The sequence below is a fragment of the Pongo pygmaeus genome, chromosome 10 (genome assembly GCF_028885625.2).
Source record: "Pongo pygmaeus isolate AG05252 chromosome 10, NHGRI_mPonPyg2-v2.0_pri, whole genome shotgun sequence".
Lineage (NCBI taxonomy): Eukaryota > Metazoa > Chordata > Mammalia > Primates > Hominidae > Pongo > Pongo pygmaeus.
In genome coordinates, this window is record NC_072383.2 from 1,191,991 (window position 1) to 1,215,829 (window position 23,839).

General features: G+C 37.8%; 1 protein-coding gene across 16 annotated transcripts in view; it reads left to right on the top strand.

Moving 5' to 3' along the window:
• ERC1 (ELKS/RAB6-interacting/CAST family member 1) overlaps window positions 1-23,839 on the top strand; it is a 511,134-nt gene that overhangs the window by 171,706 nt on the left and 315,589 nt on the right. For all 16 annotated transcript variants that reach the window (XM_063672288.1, XM_063672287.1, XM_063672289.1 and 13 more), the window contains 4 exons: window positions 12,704-12,841; window positions 14,102-14,242; window positions 15,457-15,597; window positions 22,022-22,215. In XM_063672288.1, coding sequence (XP_063528358.1) covers window positions 12,704-12,841; window positions 14,102-14,242; window positions 15,457-15,597; window positions 22,022-22,215 — 614 coding nt within the window. The remainder of the gene's footprint in view (window positions 1-12,703; window positions 12,842-14,101; window positions 14,243-15,456; window positions 15,598-22,021; window positions 22,216-23,839) is intronic.

Here is a 23,839-nt window from a genome sequence, read left to right on the forward strand (position 1 = left end):
CTAAATCAGACTCTGATGAAGCAGCCTTTTGTGCTCTTCCTTTTTCCTGCTACACCAGTATGTATATCCTAACCAGAAAATAGCTTCAAGAATCAGACATGTATTTTGTTCTTTATCTGTTTTATCTTCCTGTAATTGTCAGACTTCCTCAATTTTTTCTCCTAATGATTTTTTTTTCCTAATGGAGTTTTTCAGGTTAGAAAAATCATGTAATTTTACAGAGAAAAATTTGCAAAATTCTATAAGATCTTTGGGCTTCTTTTTTCTTTTCTTTTCTTTTTTTTTTTGAGATCTCGCTCTGTTGCCCAGGATGGACTGCAGTGGTGTGATCTCAGCTCACTGCAACCTCTGCCTCTTGGGTTCAAGCAGTTCTCCTGCCTCAGCCTCCTTAGTACCCAGGACTACAGGCGCACGCCACCACACCCTGCTAATTTTTGTATTTTTAGTACAGACAGGGTTTCACCATGTTGGCCAGGATGTTCCTGATCTCCTGACCTCGTGATCCACCCACCTTGGCCACCCCAAGTGCTGGGATTGCAGGCGTGAGTCACCGCACCCTGTCAGCCTTTGGGCTTCTTATATACATTGCATATAGGTAAGGAACTGACATTTGGATTTGTTTCCTTGCATCCCATTCAGGCTGAACTCTGCCTTATACACAGCAAATTTGATATTTTTATTTTTTTTGAGACGGTCTCATTCTGTTGCCCAGGCTGCCGTGTAGTGGTGCGATCATGGCTCACTGCAGCCTCAACTTCCTGGGCTCAGGTGATCCTCCTACCTCAGTGCTGCAAGGAACTAAGACTACAGTTGTACACCACCATACCTGGCTGATTGTTAATACTTTTTGTAGTAGAGATGGGTTTTGCCATGTTACTTAGGCTGGTCTCAAACTCCTGGGATCAAGTGATCTACCCGCCTCAGCCTCCTGAAGTGCTGGGATTACAGGTGTGAGCCACTGCACTGGCCAAATTTGGCACTTTTATAAAGCAGCTAAGCAAACAACTTTAAATGAAGTGACTGGTCTTTTTTTTTTTTTTGGAGGAGGAGTCTCGCTTTTGTCGCCCAGGCTGGAGTGCAGTGGCGCAATCTTAGCTCACTGCAGGCTTCGCCTCCCAGGTTCAAGCGATTCTCCTGCCTCAGCCTCCCGAGTAGCTGGGATTACAGGTGCCCACCACCACACCTAGCAAATTTTTTTGTATTTTTAGTAGAGATGGGGTTTTGCCATGTTGGCCAGGCTGCTCTCAAACTCCTGACCTCAGATAATCTGCCCACCTCGGCCTCCCAAAGTGCTGGGATTACAGGCGTGAGCCATCGCACCGGCTGTGACTGGTCATTTTAAACAACATTCTGGATTCTTGAAAAGAATGCCACCAATTAATGATTTGTAACTTCTCTTATGCTTTTGACAGTCTGATGAAAGCTATGGGCTTTCCCCAGGTAAAAGTGTGCATAGTTCATTTGTATGAACTGGGATATAATATACACCTTAAAGTTTATCCATGAACTTCTGATTAAAACACCCACCTTTCACCATGACATGGTGAAGAAAAAAATAAATAAAAACACTCACCATCTATGGAACAACCAAGTTGGTGATATACACTGTTTTCTAGGTTTTACAAAATCATAAAATGTGTATATGGTTCAAATACAACAGAAATTCATGGCAACTACAATTTCATGTTAATTATAATTTAACTAGAAAGAGTATAACTGTTGGGTATGGTGGATGCTGCGATGATCGATGCAACCTAGATCTCTCCTGAGTGTTGAAGGACTTATTCCCCCAGATCACTGGAAGTGTTATCAACAGAAAGCCCTCAACTTTCCCTAGAGATTGTCTTGGCTAAAGACATGACCTTGCCCGAGGGCATGCCCCCTCCCATGGACATCCAGTGATTGATCCTTATGAGGTGCCGTGGTTTGAATTCCTTCCCCCTACTTGGGACAACAGCTTCAGAGCTCCTCATGGGGTTGTCAGAATCCTTTGGGACTTCATGGCAGCTGAATTGCTCCCTCTGTACAATCCTGATTTTTCTCTTCCTTTCTACTGACACTGATCCCAGAGAGTACCCTCTAATAAACTTCTTGCATAATAATGTCTATCTCGGGGTCTGCTTTCTGGGAAACCCAGTCTTGGGTAGAATATAGGGTAGGATATTAGTACAAGTTAGCATCTTTCAACCCATAAAAGTAGACCTGGCGAAAATAAAAATTCAATGAGGTGAACTTGAATTTAAATTAAAAATAAGTGAAACATCTCATCATATTTCCTTCAGACCTTATATTCAAGTAGTTTTTGAAAGTCTTGGTTTCTTTGAATTTATTTGTGTCTCTCAGTCTTTCTTTGGCATTGAAGAAAACTCCCCAAATCTCTGAAAGCTTGATTTGTTTGGTTACACATTATGAACTTGTGAAAGGTATGGGTTAAATAATACAGTTGGCTTACATGCCCCAGAGAAACCCCTAGAGATTTTCTATGTTGACAAGTGAATATGATAAGAGAGTCTCCTTTTGCTAAGATTTCTTGGACTGTATTTAGAAAATATTTGGTTTTGTCATTATCATTAAAATTATAGATGTCTATTCTAAATATATGAAAAGTATGGAAAAGCTATAAAAAGAAAAAAATCTATGTAAAAATAAACTTCTCACTTGAAATTGGTATAATATTACACATACTTTTTGGTGACCTGTCTTATTCATGTAATAGTATATAATAATAAACAAGTTTTTGTATCCTTAATTCTCAAGAATATGAGCTGTAATGGTATAATATTCTTTCCACCCAGTGGATAGACCATATTTAATTTGGCTAGCCTTTTATTGTTATGTGTTTAATTATTCCCAATTTTTAAATTATTACAATACAATGGATTTTTTAAAAAATTAAGCCTCTTGTGCCTGCTTTAGTTTTTAAAAAAATATTGGATCTCTCATCACTAAAATGTAGTGAACTGAGACTAGGCTACCTAGACAGCCACTGTAACTGAACAACTTCGAGGGAAGCCATTCACATCGATGATGTGAATTGAGGGCCTCAGTGAAATCTCATCCTTGCTACTGCCACAGAAGGATTGCCATTGTGGATTTATGTGCCCTCTTTGTCTTTTGAGCAATTTTAGCACAGGGAGGTCTGTCAATTTTTTATATATGCCGACTAGATATAAAAAGAAGGGTTTGAGCTATTTTCCATAATTATCTACCAGGCAGATCTTGACTGGCAGTGACCTTTGGTCTTACCAGCTTTTGTGTCATTTTATCCAGTTGTTCTAATGCAGGAGGCCCCTAGTTCCATGATCTGTACCATCAGCAAATCTGTCAAGGAACTTTCTTTCCTACCAGCAATTAATAAAATCTACCTGGAGCAGTGGACTCTGAAAATATATTTTCTTAAGGGCTATACCATTCCTGTATAATTAAATTTGAACAGTTTTATAGATAAAATATAGTAGTATTCTGGTGAAGTTTATTACTTTTTAAATGTTCTCATCTTCCTTAGAAGAATATTGTTATATTTTATAATTGAAAGAGATATTACTAGTCTTTTGTTTCACAGTTAAAGTGATGAGAAAGATTAAGCAATTTGTTCAATGCCACGTAACTAGTCATCCATTGCAATAATTCACTCCATAATCTGTGCTATGAGAGAACAGCACAACTGACAGGGAAACCCAACCAAGGAAATGTTAGTTGCTGCCCGACATCTTTGCTGGGCTTACTGAGGACCAGCAGTAATTGAGAATACTGATATGAAAACTTTTAAAAACCCAAACTGAATTTAAAACATTGCTTAGAGTGTCTTATAGTTTTGTCAGTCTTGCAGCTTCTCATCACTGGAAGCAAGTGGAGAAGCAAAATTTAGATGTCAACACAATAGTCTGGGCAAAACACTCTTTTTTTTGGCGGGGGGGGGGGTAAATTATAGTTTTGCCTTGTTTGTACATTTTGTCCGAGTGTCTGATGGTGGACAAACTGTTGACTAGAAATCAGGGGACTTAGAACCTGAAAAGGAAAAATTCACTATTAATTACTATAGATCCCTCTTTGCCAACTGATTATGACCAGTTCATCCAGACTGTGTTTCTGCCATCAATACTGAAAGGTATTATTAACCAAGAAAGTAAAGATCAGAGCCTTTTTGAATAACTGACTTCATACAATAAATTTGATGCTGATGGCTACTTAAAAGAGCGGTGGAGGCACCCTGAAAAATGTTCCTTTCCTTTAAATGATATTTAAAGTGAGCCAGGTGATTGATTGCAAGAAGTGTTTTGAGCTGTCTTGTCCTCAGAACCGTGTCCTAGAGGAAGTCTCTTCTGCGTTTGCCCAGTGATTTGGGCCTCAAAGGCACAGTAATGAGTTCCACTTGACTAGAAATAAATCACCCAGACCGAAACATGATAGCTCCCGACAACTGGGCAGTGCTGATAAAAGATATCAATAAATCTGTGCCAACGTGGAATTAGTATACAGATTTGATGAATTCACTGTGTAGCATTGCAGTCAGCATTAGACTTCCTCTGATTTTATCAGTTTTTCTTTCTTGTTAAAATAAAAATTGTATGAGGACAAGAAAGCCTCTATATAAAATAACTATTTTATTTCTGTTTCTTTCCACCCTAGTAAACAGAACTGTACCATGATTACAGAGGTCATTTTAAGGAATAATGTCGTCTTTCTCCAAACAGTTAATTTAAAAATATTTCTTCCTTGGGCTGGGTACGGTGACTCACATCTGTAATCCCAATGCTTTGAGAGGCCAAGGTGGGAGCATCACTTGAGGCTGGGAGTTTGACACCAGCCTGGGCAATGTTGCAATACTTCATCTCTACAAAAATTAAAAATTGGCTGGGTGTGGTGGCATGCATGTGTAGTCTCAGCTACTCCGGAGGCTGAGACTGGAGGATTACTCGTGCTCAGGAGTTCAAGGATGCAGTGAGCAGCAATTACACTGTCACACTTCAGCCTTGGTGACAGAGCAAGACCCTGTCTCAAAAACAGAACAAACAAATATGTATTTCTTGAGTTTACTACTCAATAATGATAATTATCTATGATAGTAAACTGTATATATAAACCTGTTTGATATCACCCCCCTTCTATTATCATTGACGGCACAGATGTGTAGAATAAATGCCAGTTCCTTTGATCACTATGAAATTTTGCTTGTACAGAAATTGAATACGTGCTAATAGGTAGTGATTTCGTTCTATGTCAGGGAGAGTTTATACAAAAAAAATCCCATGGGATTATAAAATGTATCCTTTTCTGTAACAATTATTAATTTTCAATTTTAAAACTAATTTATGTAACAGAAGAAAAACCTTTTAAGTGTTTTATTGTCAGGTCCTCCTTGGTCCATCTGTCTGTAAATAAACTAGCTTCCTTTAACCTTGAAAGTTAGGCTAAACAGATTATTTTAATAACGTCGTGGTCCTGAAATCCTTAACGTCAAGCATCTTTGGCTCTGCCCAGTAGCTTTAGTGTATGGTGATTAGATACATGTTTCATCCATGAAGGATGTACTTTTCCATTTGCAGTGGTTTGGTACCTCATTCTTTGGGGGTTTGTTTTATTCTTTGCTTCAGTAGGGGGTACATTTTAAGTACATGATCGTAGTAATGATATACTATATTAATAAACACTATAATCATAAGAAATCATTTATGGAAAGATGCTTTATGTGATTACTTTTTCAGTTTTTCACCATAGAACATATTATTTATAGGGTGGTAATTTAGAGTAGATTCTGGAGCTAGACTGCCTAGTGATTTTCCCATAGTCCTGTAGTGATGCTTAAATCATTGTTACATATAAAGTCCTTGCATCAGCATCTGGCATGTTTTTAAGTGTTGGCTGCTCCTGTAATCTACCTCCCCACCACCACTGTTAGAATTGTTATTCTTGTTACTGTATTTTAGGTGTTCTGTGGTTTGTAGTCCTAAACAATGGAGAGTTTTTAAAAACTGGATATTCCGAGCATATTTAAAAGGGTATTTTTCTGCTAACGTGATTCTGAACAATCATTTTTATCTTTATGTTCTAGTATGTGCATAACGGATCCAGTTTTTCTCTTGGCTGTTCAAAGCTGCTTATAAATCTTATATTTCAGATCCTATGGGTACTTGAACTTAGTATAGAATAGGATCTCTGCTGAATATTTTATAAAAATGGCATAATACATACTGAAATAATATGATATGGGACTATCATAGTAAACAACATTTATAACCTCAACATTAGCTTGGTGAAAAAGAAGAGAATAATGACAAGAATAATGTGGTAACATTCATTCTTCAGCTGGTTAGTGACACATATAAACCGAGGTCCTTGATCACAACGAAAGTGAGGATATGTCACGGGAGCCTTCAGTGGGGCTCAGCTGTTATCCATCATGATGCTGGATTCAGTGGGGCTCACCTGTTATCCATCATGATGCTGGATTCAATGTGGCTCAGCTGTTATCCATCGTGATGCTGGATTCAGTGGGGCTCAGCTGTTACCCATCATGATGCTGGATAAACGGAAAGAGAAGTATTTTTATGGGCACACATTTCACCTGACACACCCACCTCCCACCCCCTGCGTGTTTTGGGTTTGTTCGGTGCTTACCCAGCTGGTTTGCACCCATCTGTGTCTATTTCAGGTCTTCCTCACTGATGGCAGCTTGCCCAGAGGAGGTAATATTAGTGTCCACTATTCTTTTTTTATTTTGTGAGATCCTTTCACTATGGAATGTTTGTTTCTCCTCTTTTAGAAGTAAATAAGAGTCTAAGAATAGCCATCCCTTTTCACTCCGACTCAACAGTCAGTCTGTCTAGAGTGGGTAATTGAAAAAGAAAGTAGCTTGCCGAGAACTTGCTGACGGAATTTTACCTGTTTCAGCAGCTTCTGCACCTGAGTATATCAGCAGAAGTGTTTACTAGCAAAGAATAATGGATTCCTTTAATAGTTTAACTACATATAAGGTATAAAAGTGAAATTGTTAACATTTTAATTCCTTAATTTCTCCCTAGATGCAGATGATGGAGTAGAAAGAAGGGTATTATCCTTATTATGTATGTAAGGGGTGTTTGTGTATTAGGTAGGCTCATAAAACAAATCTGTCTTCTTGTATGTAAAACTTGGTTGGTTCTGTGAAATTTCATTTTAAATAATGTTTCTTGTATTGCCCTTTCTTGACAAGAAAGTCTAATCAACAGCATGACCATAGCTTTTCTTTGTATAAGACCTATATGTTAGCAACTGGAATGACCTGCACAGCTGGTTAAACATGTAAACACCAAGACATTGTGTTCTGTGTATACAGGTATACCTTGGAGATATTGCAGATTCAGTTCCAGACCACCACAATAAAACGAGTCACACAAATTTTTTGGCGTCCCAGAGCATATAAAAAGTTATGTTTATACTATATTGTAGTTTATTAAGTATGCAATAGCATTATATCTGAAAATGTACATAATTTAATTTAAAAATACTTTATTGCAAAATATGCTAATGATTTTCCGAGCCTTCAGCAACTCATAATATTCTTGCTAGTGGAATATCTTGCCTCTGTGTTGGTGGCTGCTGACTGATCAGGGTGGTAGTTGCTGAAGGTTGGGGTGGCTGTGGCAGTTTCTTAAAGTAAGACATCAATGAAGTTTGCTGCATCAGTTGACTTGTCCTTTCAAAAAAGATTTCTCTGAATCATGCAGTGCTATTTGATAGCATTTTACCCACAGTAGAATTTCTTTCAAAATTAGAGTCAATCCTCTCAACCCTTGGCACTGCTTTATCAACTAAGTTTATTAATATTCTACATATTTTGTTGTCATTTCAGCAGTGTTCACAGCATCTTCACCAAGAGTAGATTCTGTCTCAAAAAAAAAAAAAAACCAAAACCACTCTTATTACTCATTCAGAAGAAGCAGCTCCACATCTGTTCAAATTTTTTTTATTTATTTTTTATTTTTTTTGAGACAGAGTTTTGCTATTGTTGCCCGGGCTGGAGTGCAATGGCGTGATCTTGGTTCACTGCAACCTCTGCCTCCCAGGTTCAAGTGATTCTTCTGCCTGAGCCTCCCGAGTAGCTGGAGTTACAGGTGCCCACCACCACGCCTGGCTAACTTTTTGTGTTTTCAGTAGAGATGGCGTTTCTCCATGTTGGCCAGGCTGGTCTTGAACTCCTGACCTCAAGTGATCTGCCTGCCTCGGCCTCCCAAAGTGCTGGGATTACAGGTGTGAGCCACTGCTCCTGGCCCATCTGTTCAAATTTTTTCATGAAGTTGCAGCAGTTCAGTCACAGCATCAGGCTCCACTTCTAATTCTGGTTCTCTTGCTATTTCCACATCTTTAATGACTACTTCTACTGAAGTCTTGAGTCTGTCAAAGTTATCCGTGAGGATTGGAATCAACTTCTTCCAATCTCCTGTTAATGTTGATATTTTGACCTCCTCTTGTGAATCACAAATGTTCTTAATGACATCAGGAATGGTGAATCCTTTCCGAAAAGTTTTCAATTTACTTTGCCCAGATCCATCAGAGGAATCACCAACTATGGCCTTACAAAATGTATTTCTTAACTAGTAAGACTAGAAATCAAAATGACTCCTTGATCCATGAGGTGCAGAATGGATGTTATATTAGCAGGCATAAGAAAAACATGAATCTCCTTGTACCTCTCTATCAGAGCTCTAGGGTGACCAGATGCATTGTCAGTGAGCAGTAATATTTTGAAAGGAATCTTTTTTTCTGAGCAGTAGGTCTCCACAGTGGGTTTAATACACCAAGTACACCATGTTGTAAACAGATGGGCTGTGATCAAGGCTTCATTGTTCCATTTATAAAGCATAGGCAGAGTAGATTTACCATAATTCTTACGGGCCCTAGGATTTTCAGAATGATAAATGAACACTGGCCTCAACTTTCAGTCACCAGCTGCATTATCCCCTAACAAGAGAGTCATCCTCTTCTTTGAAGCTTTGTTTTCTTTGTTTTTTTTTTTTTTTCTTTTCTTTCCTTTTTTTGTTTTTGAGACAGAGTCTTGCTTCGTTGCCCAGGCTGGAGTGCAGTGGCATGAACTTGGCTCACTGCAACCTCTGCCTTTCAGGTTCAAGCAGTTCTCCCGTCTCAGCCTCCTGAATAGCTGGGATTACAGGCATGGACCACCACACCCAGCTAATGTTTGAAGCTTTGAAGGCAGACATTGACTTATCCTCTCTAGCTATGAAAGTTCTAGATGGCATCTTTTGCCAATAAAAGGCTGTTTCATCTATTAGGTTGGTGCAGAAGTAACTTCAATGGCAAAACTGCCGTTACTTTTGCACCAACCAAATACATTGAAAATTCATTGTTGTAGCCATCTTCATTGATTGTCTTAGCTAGACCTGGATAACATGCTGCAGCTTCTCCATCAGCACTTGCTGCTTTACTTTATACTTTAATATTATGGAGACGGCTTCTTTCCTTAAACCTCATGAACCAACCTCTGCTAGCTTGAAACTTTTCTCCTTTAGCTTCTTCACCTCTCCCAATCTTCATTGAAATGAAGAGAGTTAGGGCCTTGCTCTGGATTAGGCTTTGGCTTGAGTCATGCTGTGGCTGGTTTGATCCTGTATCCAAACCAGCAAACTTTTTCCATATCAGCAATAAGGTTGATTTCTTTTTTTGTGTGTTCACTGGAGTGGCACTTTTGATTTCCTTCAGTAACTTGACTGTTTGGTTCCAGAGACCTAGCTTTCAGCCTGTCTTGGCTTTTGACATGCCTTCCTCACTAAGCTTAATCTTTTTTACTTTTCAAACTCTGCATGTAGCATTTGACTTAATCATTTCTAAATTTTGACTAAAAGTGAGAGACGTGCGACTTTTCCTTCTCCTTGACTATTTAGAGGCCATTGTTGGGTTATGAATTGGCCTAATTTCAATGTAGTTGTGTTTCAAGGAATAGGAAGGCTGACACAGAGGGAGAGAGAAGAGAGAATGACTGATCAGTGGAACAGTCAGAACACATGCAACATTTCTTAAGTTCACCATCTCATACGGGCAGAGTTCATGGCACCCCAGATAAATTACAATAATATCATCAAAGATCACTGATCACAGATCACCATAATAGATACAATAATAATGAAAAAGAAATATTGCAGGAATTACCAAAATGTGACAGAGACACCAAGTTAGAAAGCTCTTGAAAAGTAGTGCTGATAGACTTGCTCGACGCAGGGTTCCCACAAACCTTCAGTTAGTAAAAAACCAGTATCTGTGAAGAGCAATAAAGCAAAGCGTAAGAAATCCAGGTATACCTGTATATGGAGTACTGAATTTTTGAGTGGCAAAATTCTCTTTAATGGTTATGAGTTTACCTAAGTGTTGATCCGTATGAGATTTCAATAGTAGTGTCTGATTAAATCAAGGGAAGACTAATGCTTTCCATCTCGGATGAACTCGGTTCTTACAATAGGCTTTGGTCTGTTACTGGGCAATTCAGTGGTTCACCCATATGATTATTTCTTTGTTAACAAGTGAAAACGTAAGCTTCAGCATATTCACGTACCCTATTCTAAACTTACCAAATCTCTTTCTTAGCTCTTTTGTTCTGCCTGTCGAGTTCTTCTCGACTCTAGAGAGGTTCCTAAAGAGCTTGTACTAAGTTTATTAATGTAAGAAACTACCTGACAATTGGATCCAGGATTGTTTTGTAATTCCGTTATTGGCAGGAGTTTTTGTGAATCCCTGAATATAGTTTATGGAAGCCCAAACTTATATTTTATTCATTTATTTATTAATGTTTACTATGATCTGAGATGTACCATATAGGAAGGTACAAAACAGGTGGAGGGGCAGGATCCATGTCTACTTGTGGAGACATGTATAAAACAAAGAATTACATATGGTTACATACACTAATCAGTGCTATAATGATTGATAGAGGAATGGAGATGTGTGATCGATATATAGATAAATGGAATAATGGAGGAGTGTGTATTTATATGTAATATATACATGTATATGTATCATTAATGGAGTACAGACAATGATCAGGTTTTTCTCATGGAGGTGAGGGCAACAAACTATTCCTAGAGGAGATAACGTTTATCTTGCATTTTGAAAACCATGTAGAAAAATCAGGTAGTTCTAATATCAGCTCAAGAGGAGATGGTGATTATATTCTCTTGCTTCATTTTTCTCCATAGAACTTATCTCTGCCGTATGCTATATTGATTCATTCATTTGTTCAATCACTCACTCCCTCCCTGCATCATTCATTTGTCTACCTTACTAGAATGTAAGCTCCATGAAGGCAGGGATTTGGTCTGTTTTCATTACTCGGTTTCCTCAGCAACTGAAAAGTGCCTGATCTATGGTGGGAATTTGAACTCGTGTGTATATAGTGAATGAATGAACTTTGTGAGTAGTTGGTTTATTTATAATTTTCCTTTAGCTTATTAAGGATAGCTCCTTAGAATTTCCTCATAGTTTGCTTGATTTTTTTTATTATACTTGAATAATAATTTTTTATTGTACTTGAGTCTCCTTGTACTTGAGTGATAACATGCTGCTTGTTGTACTTGAGTGATAACATGCTATTTCCACAGTGTTATCTCATAGTATGTTGAGTCCCCATAACCTTACCTGAACTGATACAAACCCTAATGGTTTTCCATGTCTATATGCGAGTCCTCTTAAATTTTCATTGAAAGAATGGGTCAGATCCTTGCACGCTGATACTGCCAACGCTGGCACTGTTATTTATTTAAAGTACAGGACTGGCCAGACCATTTCTGTGCTTAAAAATCTCTAATGGCTTCCATCTCTCTAGAATAAAATCTGTGCTCCTTAGGTTGGCACACAAACTGTTTTATAGCTTGGCTTCAGCTGTATAATGATGCATTTTCTTACCATCTCATAGTAGAATAAAAATGAGTCTATTCATTTTTCTTTATATCCGTAGTGTCTGGCATGTAATACAGAATTCAACAAATGTTTTTTGAGTAAATGAATGCATGTAAGTGTATATGAATGAATGGCCACAAAAATGTTTGCTGCTTAGATAAAAGATGATATAAGTAAGTGAATGCATGTAAGTATGTATGAACGAATGGCTAAGAAAATGTTTGCTGCGTAGATAAAAGATGGTGTAAAACTAACATAACACTAGCCTTTAAGAACAGCCTTTTCTTTATATAGTTGATTTGTCTTTCTCACTGTTTAGCTGCGCTATCCTCTGTCCTCCCTTTATGCTTTGTGAAGAAATCCCTCTTGGCATTTACAATGTCATTTTAGAAGTAATCCTAGTCCTCATGACTTTCCTCTCTACATGGCCATCTCTATACTGGATCTTTTCTGCTAGCTACTTTTCTTATTTTGTTAGGGGGGTGTGTGTGTGTGTGTGTGTGTGCGTGCGTGCGTGCGTGCGTGCGTGCGTGCGTGCGTGCGTGCGTGCGTGCGTGCGTGCGTGCGTGCGTGCGTGCGTGCGTGTCCATACATGTGTGTACCTTTTTTTTGTTTTGCCTACAAATTCCTACAAATTTAATTTGCCTACAAATTTAAGGTTTTGCATGTAATTCTGAAACTCTTAGGATTAAATGATTTCTACAGAATGCACACACAGACAACCCTGAGCTATCTGTTTTCAAATTGAAATGATTTTGATTGTGCTATTTTTTTTTTATAAACGTCCTCTCTTTTCCCTTAAATATTTATGTACATTTAGATTGAAAATCTTCAAGAGCAGCTTAGAGACAAGGAAAAGCAGATGAGCAGCTTGAAAGAACGGGTCAAATCCTTGCAGGCTGACACCACCAACACTGACACTGCCTTGACAACTTTGGAGGAGGCCCTTGCAGAGAAAGTGAGTGGCTGGCCCCGACTCTCCACACACGTTTTCTGCTTTCTCATTAATCTAAGACTGGATATAGAATACCAAAGAAATCCCTGTGGGCACAAGGGAAAAGAGCTGCTGTGTGCTATTGCTGACATATGTAGTGTGAAGGGAAACATTTTTTTTAGATGGAGTCTCACTCTGTGCCCGGGCTGAGGTGCAGTGGCGTGATCTTGTCTCACTGCAAATTCCACCTCCCAAGTTCAAGCGATTCTCCTGCCTCAGCCTCCCGAGTAGCTGGGATTACAAGCATGAGCCACCGTGCCCAACTAATTTTTTGTATTTTTTGTAGAGATGGGGTTTTGCCATGTTGGCCAGACTGGTTTTGAACTCCTGACCTCAAGTGATCCACCCACCTCGGCCTCCCAGAGTGTTGGGATTACAGGCATGAGCCCCTGCACCTGGCTAAATTGCTCTGATTTTCAAACTTCTTGAGTATCTGTTGACAGAAAGTTTTGATGATTTCTCTTTTCTTTACCTTCCTTTATATTTTAAGCTCAATATATCAAAATCTTTCCCATTCCCCCTTTTTTGGTGTGTGAGTTGTGAGTTGTTTCCATTGCCTTGTGGGCAACATGTGAATAATATATAGAGAAGAAATATTTGTTAGTTATTGTCCTTAGGGTGTATATATAAGCTTTTAGTTGCCCAGAAATTGAATAAATGGAAATACTCCAAAAGAATACTTTAGTGATATCAAATACTAGTTGAGATTATAAGAAAAGAAACCTTGGGATTCAAATGAATGAACCTACATCCTTGTTATGGCAAGACGAATAAGAAGGATGAATTATTTAAAAAGTGTATTCTGGCCAGGCACAATGGCTCACACCTGTAATCCCAGCACTTTGGGAGGCCGAGGCGGGTGGATCATCTGAGGTTGGGAGTTCAAGACCAGCCTGACCAACATGGAGAAACCCTGTCTCTACTAAAAATACAAAATTAGCCAGGCGTGGTGGCGCATGCCTGTAATCCAAGCTAATTGGGAGGCTGAGGCAGGAGAAACGCTTGAACCCGAGAGGCAGAGGTTGTGGTGAGCCAAGATCGTGCCATTGCACTCCAGCCTAGGCAACAAGAGCGAAACTCTGTCTCAAAAAAAAAAAGGTGGATTCTTTAAAAACTTACCATTGTCTTTTGAATATAGAAGTTTGGAATTCTGCTAAAAGCAGAGTTACAGTCATATAAGTGCAAAAGGGAATTTCTTTACATGTTGATATATTCTCTCATCAGGAGCGGACAATTGAACGCTTAAAGGAGCAGAGGGACAGAGATGAGCGAGAGAAGCAAGAGGAAATTGATAACTACAAAAAAGATCTTAAAGACTTGAAGGAAAAAGTCAGCCTGTTGCAAGGCGATCTTTCAGAGAAAGAGGTTAAGCTCCCTAAAATGGAATTAGTTTGTTTGCTTAATCATTGCGTGTGTCTGTATGTTGTTGGTGTTTACATAATGCATGTAAAAAAGTATTCGATGGAAAATTTTCTTAATATTCTTTTAGCAGGCTTTTGTGAATACCTTAAAGAATATTTCAGAAAGCTTTGCAGAGACATAGCGGATTGGTTCATTCATTTTCTAAGTATTACTCACTTTGTTTTATGTTGGTTTTTTACTTACTAATATTTGTATAGACCTAAAGTAACTGAAGCTCAGTTACATTTGGAGAAATAGTGTGCTAAAGATAAGAAAGTTGACAGATAAAAGGAATATGCAAAAGGAGGAAATTTTATGTATAGCAACTATCAAAGAACACAACAGCTATTAAATTAGGTGACTTAATATACTTTGATCTTGTTTTTGGAGAGTCCTGTTAATATGACCTAAATAGCAAAGATGCCTCATGCTATGTAATCAGATGATGATAATGCATGAGCTTTAGCATCTTTCTCTGGATTTTCTTTCTAATATCTTTAGGCAATGTTATTGAAGTTTAAATTCCTAATAGAATTTTTCTTTTAATAGGGAAAAATGTGATTTTTTTTTTCTTTTAAGAGACTGTGTCTCACTCTGTTGTCCAGGCTGGAGTGCAGTGGCATTATCATAGCTCACTGCAATCTTGAACTCCTGGGCCCAAGGGATCTTCCTATTTCAGTCTTCCACGTAGCTAGGACTATACGTGTGCACTACCATGCCCAGCTAAGTTAAAAAAATTTTTTTTGTGAAGACAGGGTCTTGCTATGTTGCCCAGGCTGATCTTGAACTCCTGGCCTCAAGTGATCCCCCTGTCTCAGCCTCCCAAAATGCTGGGTTTACAGGTATCTGGCCGAAAAATGTTTTCTGTTTAAGTTAATGTAGCTACTGAGGTTTGACTACTTACATTCACAAAGCTTGATCTACTTTGGTTTATTTTGTATTGACAGAACTCTTTACATCACTGTTGAATGGGTATTTCTTGAGAATCCATCTTATTTGTTAAGAGTTGAAAGCTAGAGCTAATATTGTTTTATATTTCATGAATGAATTTCCTTGAAATGAAAATATGTCAGCATTTGGTAATGGAAAGGAAATTACAGCTACCACGATAAATTTAAAATTTTAAACCTCTATTTTGTTTATAATTATTTATTCTAGATGTGTGTTCCTTCTTTTAGGCTTCACTTTTGGATCTGAAAGAGCATGCTTCTTCTCTGGCATCCTCAGGACTGAAAAAGGACTCACGGCTTAAGACACTAGAGATTGCTTTGGAGCAGAAGAAGGAGGAGTGTCTGAAAATGGAATCACAATTGAAAAAGGTTAAAGAAAAATTTTCACATTTTTTTGCTTTGCTTTAAATAAGAGCGTAGTAGATAACCTTAGCATGTTTATAGGGAATAATTTACCAATGGAATAATAATCCCCCAAACTTTAAAATACCATGTATACCTGAATTAATTATCTTAGCATTCTTATCCTACTTTATTTTATTCAAGATAATCCCTAAATCTTTGAAAATTGACAGTTCAGAGAAAGATTAAAATATGCAACTCCCTTGTGGGTAAAATATGAGACCAGAGTGTAAAAATCTCAGTTACCTGATATTTTTCTTCCATTAGAATCAGACTTCTGCCAGGTGCGGTAACTCGTGCCTGTAATTCCAGCTACTTGGGAGGTTGAGGTGGGAGGATTACTTGATCAGGAGTTGGACATCAGCCTGTGCCACAGAGTGAGACCCCATCTCTTAAAAAAAGAAAAAACGGTGGCTCACGCCTGTAATCCCAGCACTTTGGGAGGCCGAGGCGGGCAGATCACGAGGTCAGGAGTTCGAGACCAGCTTGACCAACATGGCAAAACCCCATCTCTACTAAAAGCACAAAAAAATTAGCCAGGCTTGATGGCGCAGGCCTGTAATCCCAGCTACTCAGGAGGCTGAGGCAGGAGAATCACTTGAACCCAGGAGGCGGAGGTTGCATTGAGCCAAGATCGTGCCACTGCACTCCAGCCTGGGCGACAGAGCAAGACCCCATCTCACAAAAAAAAAAAAGAATAAGTGGGAGCATATTTTCTAATTTAACATATGTAGTAAGATCGGAGACTCAGAACAATTGTTAAATATCCCGTTTCAGATTTTATCTCATTTTGGAGAATGTTAATTTCCTAGCATTTTTTGAAAAGACAGGGCACATATTGTCAGAAAGTTTTTTTAATTTGTTATATTTTTAATTTTTCTTAGCAACTTATTGGGCCTAGAATTTTGTTATCTTTACCTTCTACATTAGGGTCTATTTTTTGGTTTATAGCTTATGTGTAGATTTACATGAAGGATTATTTGGCATATTTTCTTCTTGGAAACTATTACTGGTATATTATTAGTGTTCTAATTTACATTTATTCAAAAGCCTGTGCTTATCATTGAAATTTTTAAAGTAGATTTCTTCTCTGTTTTGTTTGGAGTAGGAAATGACTGGTCTTGAGGTAATGATAATTGGAGTCATTTTTGACCTATTTATAGCTTAAGAATGTATATCCTGTTATCTGAATATTGGCATTCCATGTCTTCAGCATGAGACAATAGCCTCAGAATTTATTAAGGAAAGGATCGAAACTCAACTTTTGAGATATCAGATTTTTTTGTCTTTTTTTCTTTGTTTTTTAGAGACAGGGTCTTGCTCTGTCGTCCAGGCTGGAGTGCAGTGGCGTAATCGTAGTTTACTGTGACTTCAAACTTCTAGGTTTAAGTGATCTTCCTGCCTCATCCTCTCGAAGAGCTGGGACTACAGACCCATGCCACAACACCTGGCTAAGTTAATTTTGAGGTGGAGTCTCACTCTGTTGCCCAGGTTGGAGTGCAGTGGCGCAGTCTCGGCTCACTGCAACCTCTGCCTCCTGGGCTCAGGTGATTCTCCTGCCTCAGCCTCCAGAGTAGCTGGGTTTACAGGCACATGCCGCTGCGCCCGGCTAATTTTTGTATTTTTAGTAGAGATGGAGTTCACTATTTTGACCAGGCTGGTCTCGAACTCCTGACTTCATGATCCACCCGCCTCGGCCTCCCAAAGTGCTGGGATTACAGGCATGAGCCAGCACACCTGGCCTTTTGTTTTTTTTAAATAGAGGGGTCTTGCCATGTTGCCTAGGCTGGTCTCAAACCCCTGCCTCAAGAGATCCTTCTGCAATGGCCTCCCAAACTGCTGGGAGCAAAGCCACTATGCTCAGCCTTGAGTTATCAGAATTTAAAAAATGTGTAATTCTTTTTTTTTCCTTGTAGAGTGAAATATTTATTTCTGTACTCTGATTTTTTTATTGAAGCTGTTTTTTTCACCATTTTTTTTTTAACCGTTAATTCTCTTTCTCTTGATTATCCTACTCTTAAAACCATTTTCTGTACTTTTCTTTCTTCTTTTCTCCCTGATGCTTCTTACTGTCTTTAGCATCCTGGAATAGTCCGGAGCCACTCATCCAAGCCAGTGAGTGACCTAGCCAAGTGTTGCCAGAAAGTCCCAGTTGATAGTTTTTTTTCTGGCTTTTGTGTGAATGACATTTTTATCACCCTATAGATAAATGAATATACTTAACCTTCTCATCTCTCCCTTCCCGAAATAGGCACTCTAGGTTGTTTTTTTTTTTTTTAAATGATTCCTCTCTAAAGTATATTGAGATGACTACAAAACAGAAAGGCTTATTTAAGACCAAAATTTTTCCTGAGACTTTGGAAAGTGTTTGCATTTCTGCTGCTTTTACCTTGTTTTGTTCCTAGTGAGTTAATTCATTCATGACTTCTTCTCTTTGCTTTTATTTCCACCATGGTGTGGCTTTTAGCCGCACCAGTTTAGGGTACAGTTTTGCTAACACATTAAAATATGTATCTGCCAATAGAGTCTTTTGTAAAGGCCATGCTTAGTAACTGAATTTTGACAACTGATGAAACCTGAAACAAAAGAAATTGGTAGAGGACTTAATCTCGAAAGTACCTCTGTTTCTTCCACAAAGCATTTAACAAAATTTACATAAACGTTTCTCTTTTGCTCAAGGTACTTTGAATCAGAGCTTTCCTAAGTATGTGTGTTTGCCCCTTTAATATTTTTTGAAACCATTTTAAGGGACTAAATATGTTTTGTTGCTTATTGAATAAGGAAAAAAACTTGTCTTAGTCTTTACTTTCTCATTAAATAGGTTATGTGGTGAAAATGTTGATTTCTATAGGAATATGATTATCTGCATGGTTTTGTAATCTTACATGTTTTACTATGACATGTATGAAATACAAAATAACAAAATCTTTGCCTCCAGTGTATGAGTACTGAGGTTTTAATAATGTTAAAGGTAGGTGTTTTTCAGTAGAACAAGGCCTGTGGATGGAGCGCTTAACCTTTAACTCAGTATTTTAAGGAAGATTATTCACTGTTAGGTCAGCTTCTCTTGTCCAAAGGTGATATTTTATACAAATATTGTTATTTCACTAAAGTTTGCAGCTTTTGCTTCTGAATGTTCTTGACTTTTTCACATTCTAAAAGCAAGGTGTATGGAGTATCTGCATTTTTAAAGCATAGGTTAACATATAGTTAGAACTTAATGGGTAAGAAACGGGAGAAGAAAACGAAGGCATGAAATTAAACACCTTCATCCAGAAAATACCTTTCATATTGATACCATGATAATTGACTCTATGGACAGAAGAAATGCTTGCATCTTGAATTAAATGTCATATTCCACAATTTAGAAATCCATTTTATCTTCATTTATTTTTTTGTGGCAGAGTCTCACTCTGTTGCCCAGGCTGGAGTGCAGTGGCACAATCTCGACTGAATGCAGCCTCTACCTCCCGGGTTCAAGCAATTCTCGTGCCACAGCCTCCCAAGTAGTTGGGAATACAGGTGTGCGCCACCACCCCTGGCTAATTTTTGTACTTTTAGTGGAGATGGGGTTTTGCCATGTTGGCCAGGCTAGTCTTAAACTCCTGGCCTCAGGTGATCCACCCACCTCGGCCTCCCAAAGTGATGGGGTGACAGGCGTGAGCCACTCACTGCACCTGGCTTAGAAGTCCCTTTTAAAGGGATGTTTATAACACTGATTTGAAAAATATGCCTTTTTTGGAGTTTGTATTATAATTTATAAAGTTGTGAAGGTCTTTAAGGTGGTTTAAAAATCTTAGAATTTTATTTTAAAGTACAAATTAACTCAGCAAGAGTTTAGATGTAAACTACTCTGATACCGAATTTGTTGTCATAAGGGAAGGGAAGGTTTATAGTATCTTTGATTTTTTGTTTCCTAGCTTGATTTATTTTGTCTTTAAAGATTGTCATTTAGTATTCTTTAATTATCTTTATCATTATTATTTTATTTTTTTTTTGTAGAGGCGAGGTCCCATTGTGTTTCCCTGGCAGGTCTTGAACTCCTGGGCTCAAGGAATTCTCCTAGCTTAGTCTCCCAAAGTGCTGGGATTAGAGACGTGAACCACTGCACCTGGCCTCATTTGATATTCTCAATAATCTTCCAGCTACATTTAATCTTTCACTTATATTTAATTACTGATTAATTTCTCTTCTTCCCAATCATTTTTCTTTTCCTACCATTTCGGCCTGTGGGCTGTTTTAAATCAAATGGAAACTAGCCCACTGCTTTTGCATATTCATTTTTTCTACAAATAATTGAGTTTTTACTGTCAGTTACCACACTGTGCACTGAGGATATATAGTGGTGGACAAGACAGACCTGTCCCTTGACTCATATAATTTATAGCCCCTATCAGGAAGGTAGACACTTAAAAAGGTAATTGTAGTAAATCACATGGTGTGAGGGAAGCTTATATCAAGGAGAACTAACTTAGGTCAGGGTCATGGATCCTAACAAAAGTGACACTTTCTAAGCTGAGACCTCAAAGTAAGGACTCACCAGCATGTGTGAAGGCCCAGAATGCCGATATGCAGTAGTTATATTTATATTTGTGGAGTTATAATAAATAATTTATAATAAATTATTAGAATTATCTCAGTGACATTAAATGGCAGCCGGCCTTCACTTTTGTTTACACAGTCATCTTTTGTGCCCCTACATCAAGCTGCCTCCTATTGCCTATTTCGTTACCTTCTTTCTTTGTGGATACTAAGAATTTTCTCAGTTACTTGTGCTTTTGTTTGCATCTTCAATCTCTTCCCCTTTGTTGTCCCCTCTCTTTATGTGTAATATGATCAGCTTTCTATTGAAATATCTCCTGATCTTGGTACTCCTTATACTCTTCTTCCCTCTCTCCTTTTCTATTAGATACATTTATAGCCTTCTGCCCATGAAGGATTGACTGCTGCAGGAATTTCCCTCCTACAATTAACAACTCCAAAACTGGGAAACCATGTGAAACAACTGATTTTAGACATTGGACAACATTCAGTGCAGAACAGTGCTCTCTTCTTACCTTCCAAACTTACATGATTTTTGTTTCTTAAAATATACTTCATATGTGTATCAAGGTTAAGGGTTAGGGAAGCCTATATTTAAGACAGATAAAAGATTTTTTTCTACACGTGTGAAGCCTTAAACAAATGAACTTGGGAAAGGACTTATCTTAAAAGTATAGCTGTTACTTTCACCAAGCGTTTAATACAATTATATAAACATTTCTCATTTACTCAAGGTACTTTGCTTCAGAGCTTTCTGAAATATTTCCTAAGAATATATATATTTTCTCCTTTAATATTTTTTCAAACCATTTTAAGGGACTAAATATATTCTGTTGTCTATTGAATAAGAAAAAACGTCTAAGCTTTTGTCTTCTCATTAAACACATTATACATACATGGCTTTAGAGATTCCAGAAGACAGCTAAGGACTTGAAAATTAGTTTGTAATTATGGAAACTGTTTTGTATTCCAAAATGCATAAACAATATTAGTTGACTTTTGTAGGATCCTGAATAAAAATTTTTTTCTCAGATCTTAGTGTGGTTCTTTTAAAAAAATTTTTCTTAAACAATTTTTTTTTCCAATAGAGATGGGGCCTTGCTGTGTTGCCCAGGCTGGTCTTCAACTTATGGCCGCAAGCAATCCCCCTGCTTGGGCCTCCTGTAGTGCTGGGATTACAGGCTCAAGCCACTGAGCCCATCCTTAAGTGTGGTTATCGATTTCTGAATTCATTTGTTTGTCCCATATTATTTTGTAAATTCTCTAATCCTTGCATGAGGGAGGTACCTGTGTGATGGTAGCAGCTATTTTCTTAACCTAACTCACATTTTTGTGGCATCACACTCACAGTATCTGTATGATTCTACATGCCCAAGGCTGTGTGATTCACACGTTAGGTAAAGCAGCATATAGGAAATGGAAATGGAAATGGAAGTTAGCGTCTAGTGGGAATTAGGTCTCTGCACTGGTCCGGCTATACGATCAGCAGTGAGTCCCTGGTGTTTGCCTTTTGATATTCCCTTGGAGAGATCAATAACAACAGTTCAATGACTTGTTAGTTTGTCTCACTAAACTCTGAAGCATCTTTTGGCTTGTGATGATTTTTGATTTAATAATATTCAGAGATGTATTATTTAAAACAACTAATCTACTTGGAACCTAACAATTCTCCATTTATTACTAATATTTGTCTATATAATACTTAAGTAGATAAAAACCTTATAAATTACAAACTGTTAGATATTTGATAATTCTGTACTTAAATTGGAATATAACTCATTGTTTGGGACATGGTTTGCCCATTGCCACCTGTGTGGATCTGATAGGATTGAAATGCTTTTCTTTGTAGGCACATGAGGCAGCATTGGAAGCCAGAGCCAGTCCAGAGATGAGTGACCGAATACAGCACTTGGAGAGAGAGATCACCAGGTACAAAGATGAGTCTAGCAAGGCCCAGGCAGAAGTTGATCGACTCTTAGAGATCTTGAAGGAGGTGGAAAATGAGAAGAATGACAAAGACAAGAAGATAGCTGAGTTGGAAAGGTAAGAAAGTGAAGCTGATTGGGGCTCATGAGGTTAAAGTATGGTTTTAAAAGTATGCTTTTGGGGACACACTTTTTCAATATATCTGACTCTGAATTTAGGTTCTCAAATTCTTGCTATTACTGTATTAGCTGCCTTTTTTCTAGGTCAGTGTACGTTCTTTGTTGCGGTATCTCGAAGGCAACATAGAATGGGAATAAATTGGGAAGCTATGGGCTGTAACATTGGCAAAAAAGAGAGTATTCATTAATTTAAAATTAAAGTTTTTTTACTGGCAAATCAAGAGAGGACAAATGTCTACTTTTTAATTTCTCTATATACTGAGCAAATGATCCTCAAGCAAAGGAGTTAATCTTTTATCACTGGTTTAGACCTTTGTTGTTGAGCTAATGCTCTGTTGGGCTATAAATTTTTAGACTTTTCACAGTTTTTATTGTTGAAAAACAAGCTGTTACTTCAGTGCATTAGATCAAAATTAGGAGGAGAGACACTTTGAGGACAATTTAGGAGCCACGGATATGTTTTTTATGAAGCTGTCTCTGACTTGGAATTCTTCAAAATATTCTGTGTTTGAACAGATCTAGGCAGACAGGTCTCCTAGAATTTTTTTGGTGTATTTTCTTATTATTTTATGCTAGAGGTCAAGCATGTGCCTCTTGACCTCTTCTTTTACACCACATATTTAACATAAATGTAAAACTGTGCAGAAACAACTCTGCCAGTAGAACTTTGTTAATTACCTATATTCTGAACAGCCAGAAAGACTGACAGTGACAGAGTGGGGTCACTAATCTACTTGGCCTTTTGGGGACTGATCCTTAAGAATAATTTTTTTTTTTTTTATGATCTCGAAGGCTGAGAAGTGTTAGAGTACTTCCATAAATTTTTTACTAAGTTTTAACGTTTTGGGGTTAGTGGTAGACTTGATACTGTCCTCTGAATGTATTATTTTTTCCTATTCTATAGTCATAGAATTTTAATTTTCAAGAAACCAAAACTATGAAGTCTAACCTTCACAGTTCTCCTTCACTGTACTGAAAGTGTAAATAACACGGGCTGATTACCTGCTCACTTATTTCCTCTTATTTTGGTATTAACTCTACTCTTTTTGTTCAGTTCTGGATAGGATATATGGATAAAATTCTTTAAGTCAGAATTTTAAAATTACCATAGCCTCAAGATTAGATTATGTACATTTTTTATGTCTTCATTTTTGCACTGTACCCTTCCCCACAACACACACATGCACACATGTGTGTATACCCCCTCACCCATTACGTCCTTACATGAATACATGCCTCTCTTTGCTTTTGGAAAGGCCTGAAATCTGCAACAGTACTGCATAGATATAAAAATGTGGTGCTTTTGATTGATTAGTGACTTCCCACTAAATATATTTCAGAAAAGAAATTCCTTGAATAAGTTTTATTTTATGGTTTGATTTCTTATTAGAAATCTACATTTGAAATTATTGCTTGCTATTCCAGGCAGTTGCTTGAAAACGTTTTTGATTCATTTTTGGCGCCAATATTGATTTTGGGAGATGGATGTGAACTGAAGGAGAGTAAGAAATAAGACTAAGTCTGTATTTGATATCCAGAGCACACCAAAGAGCAGCTTTTAT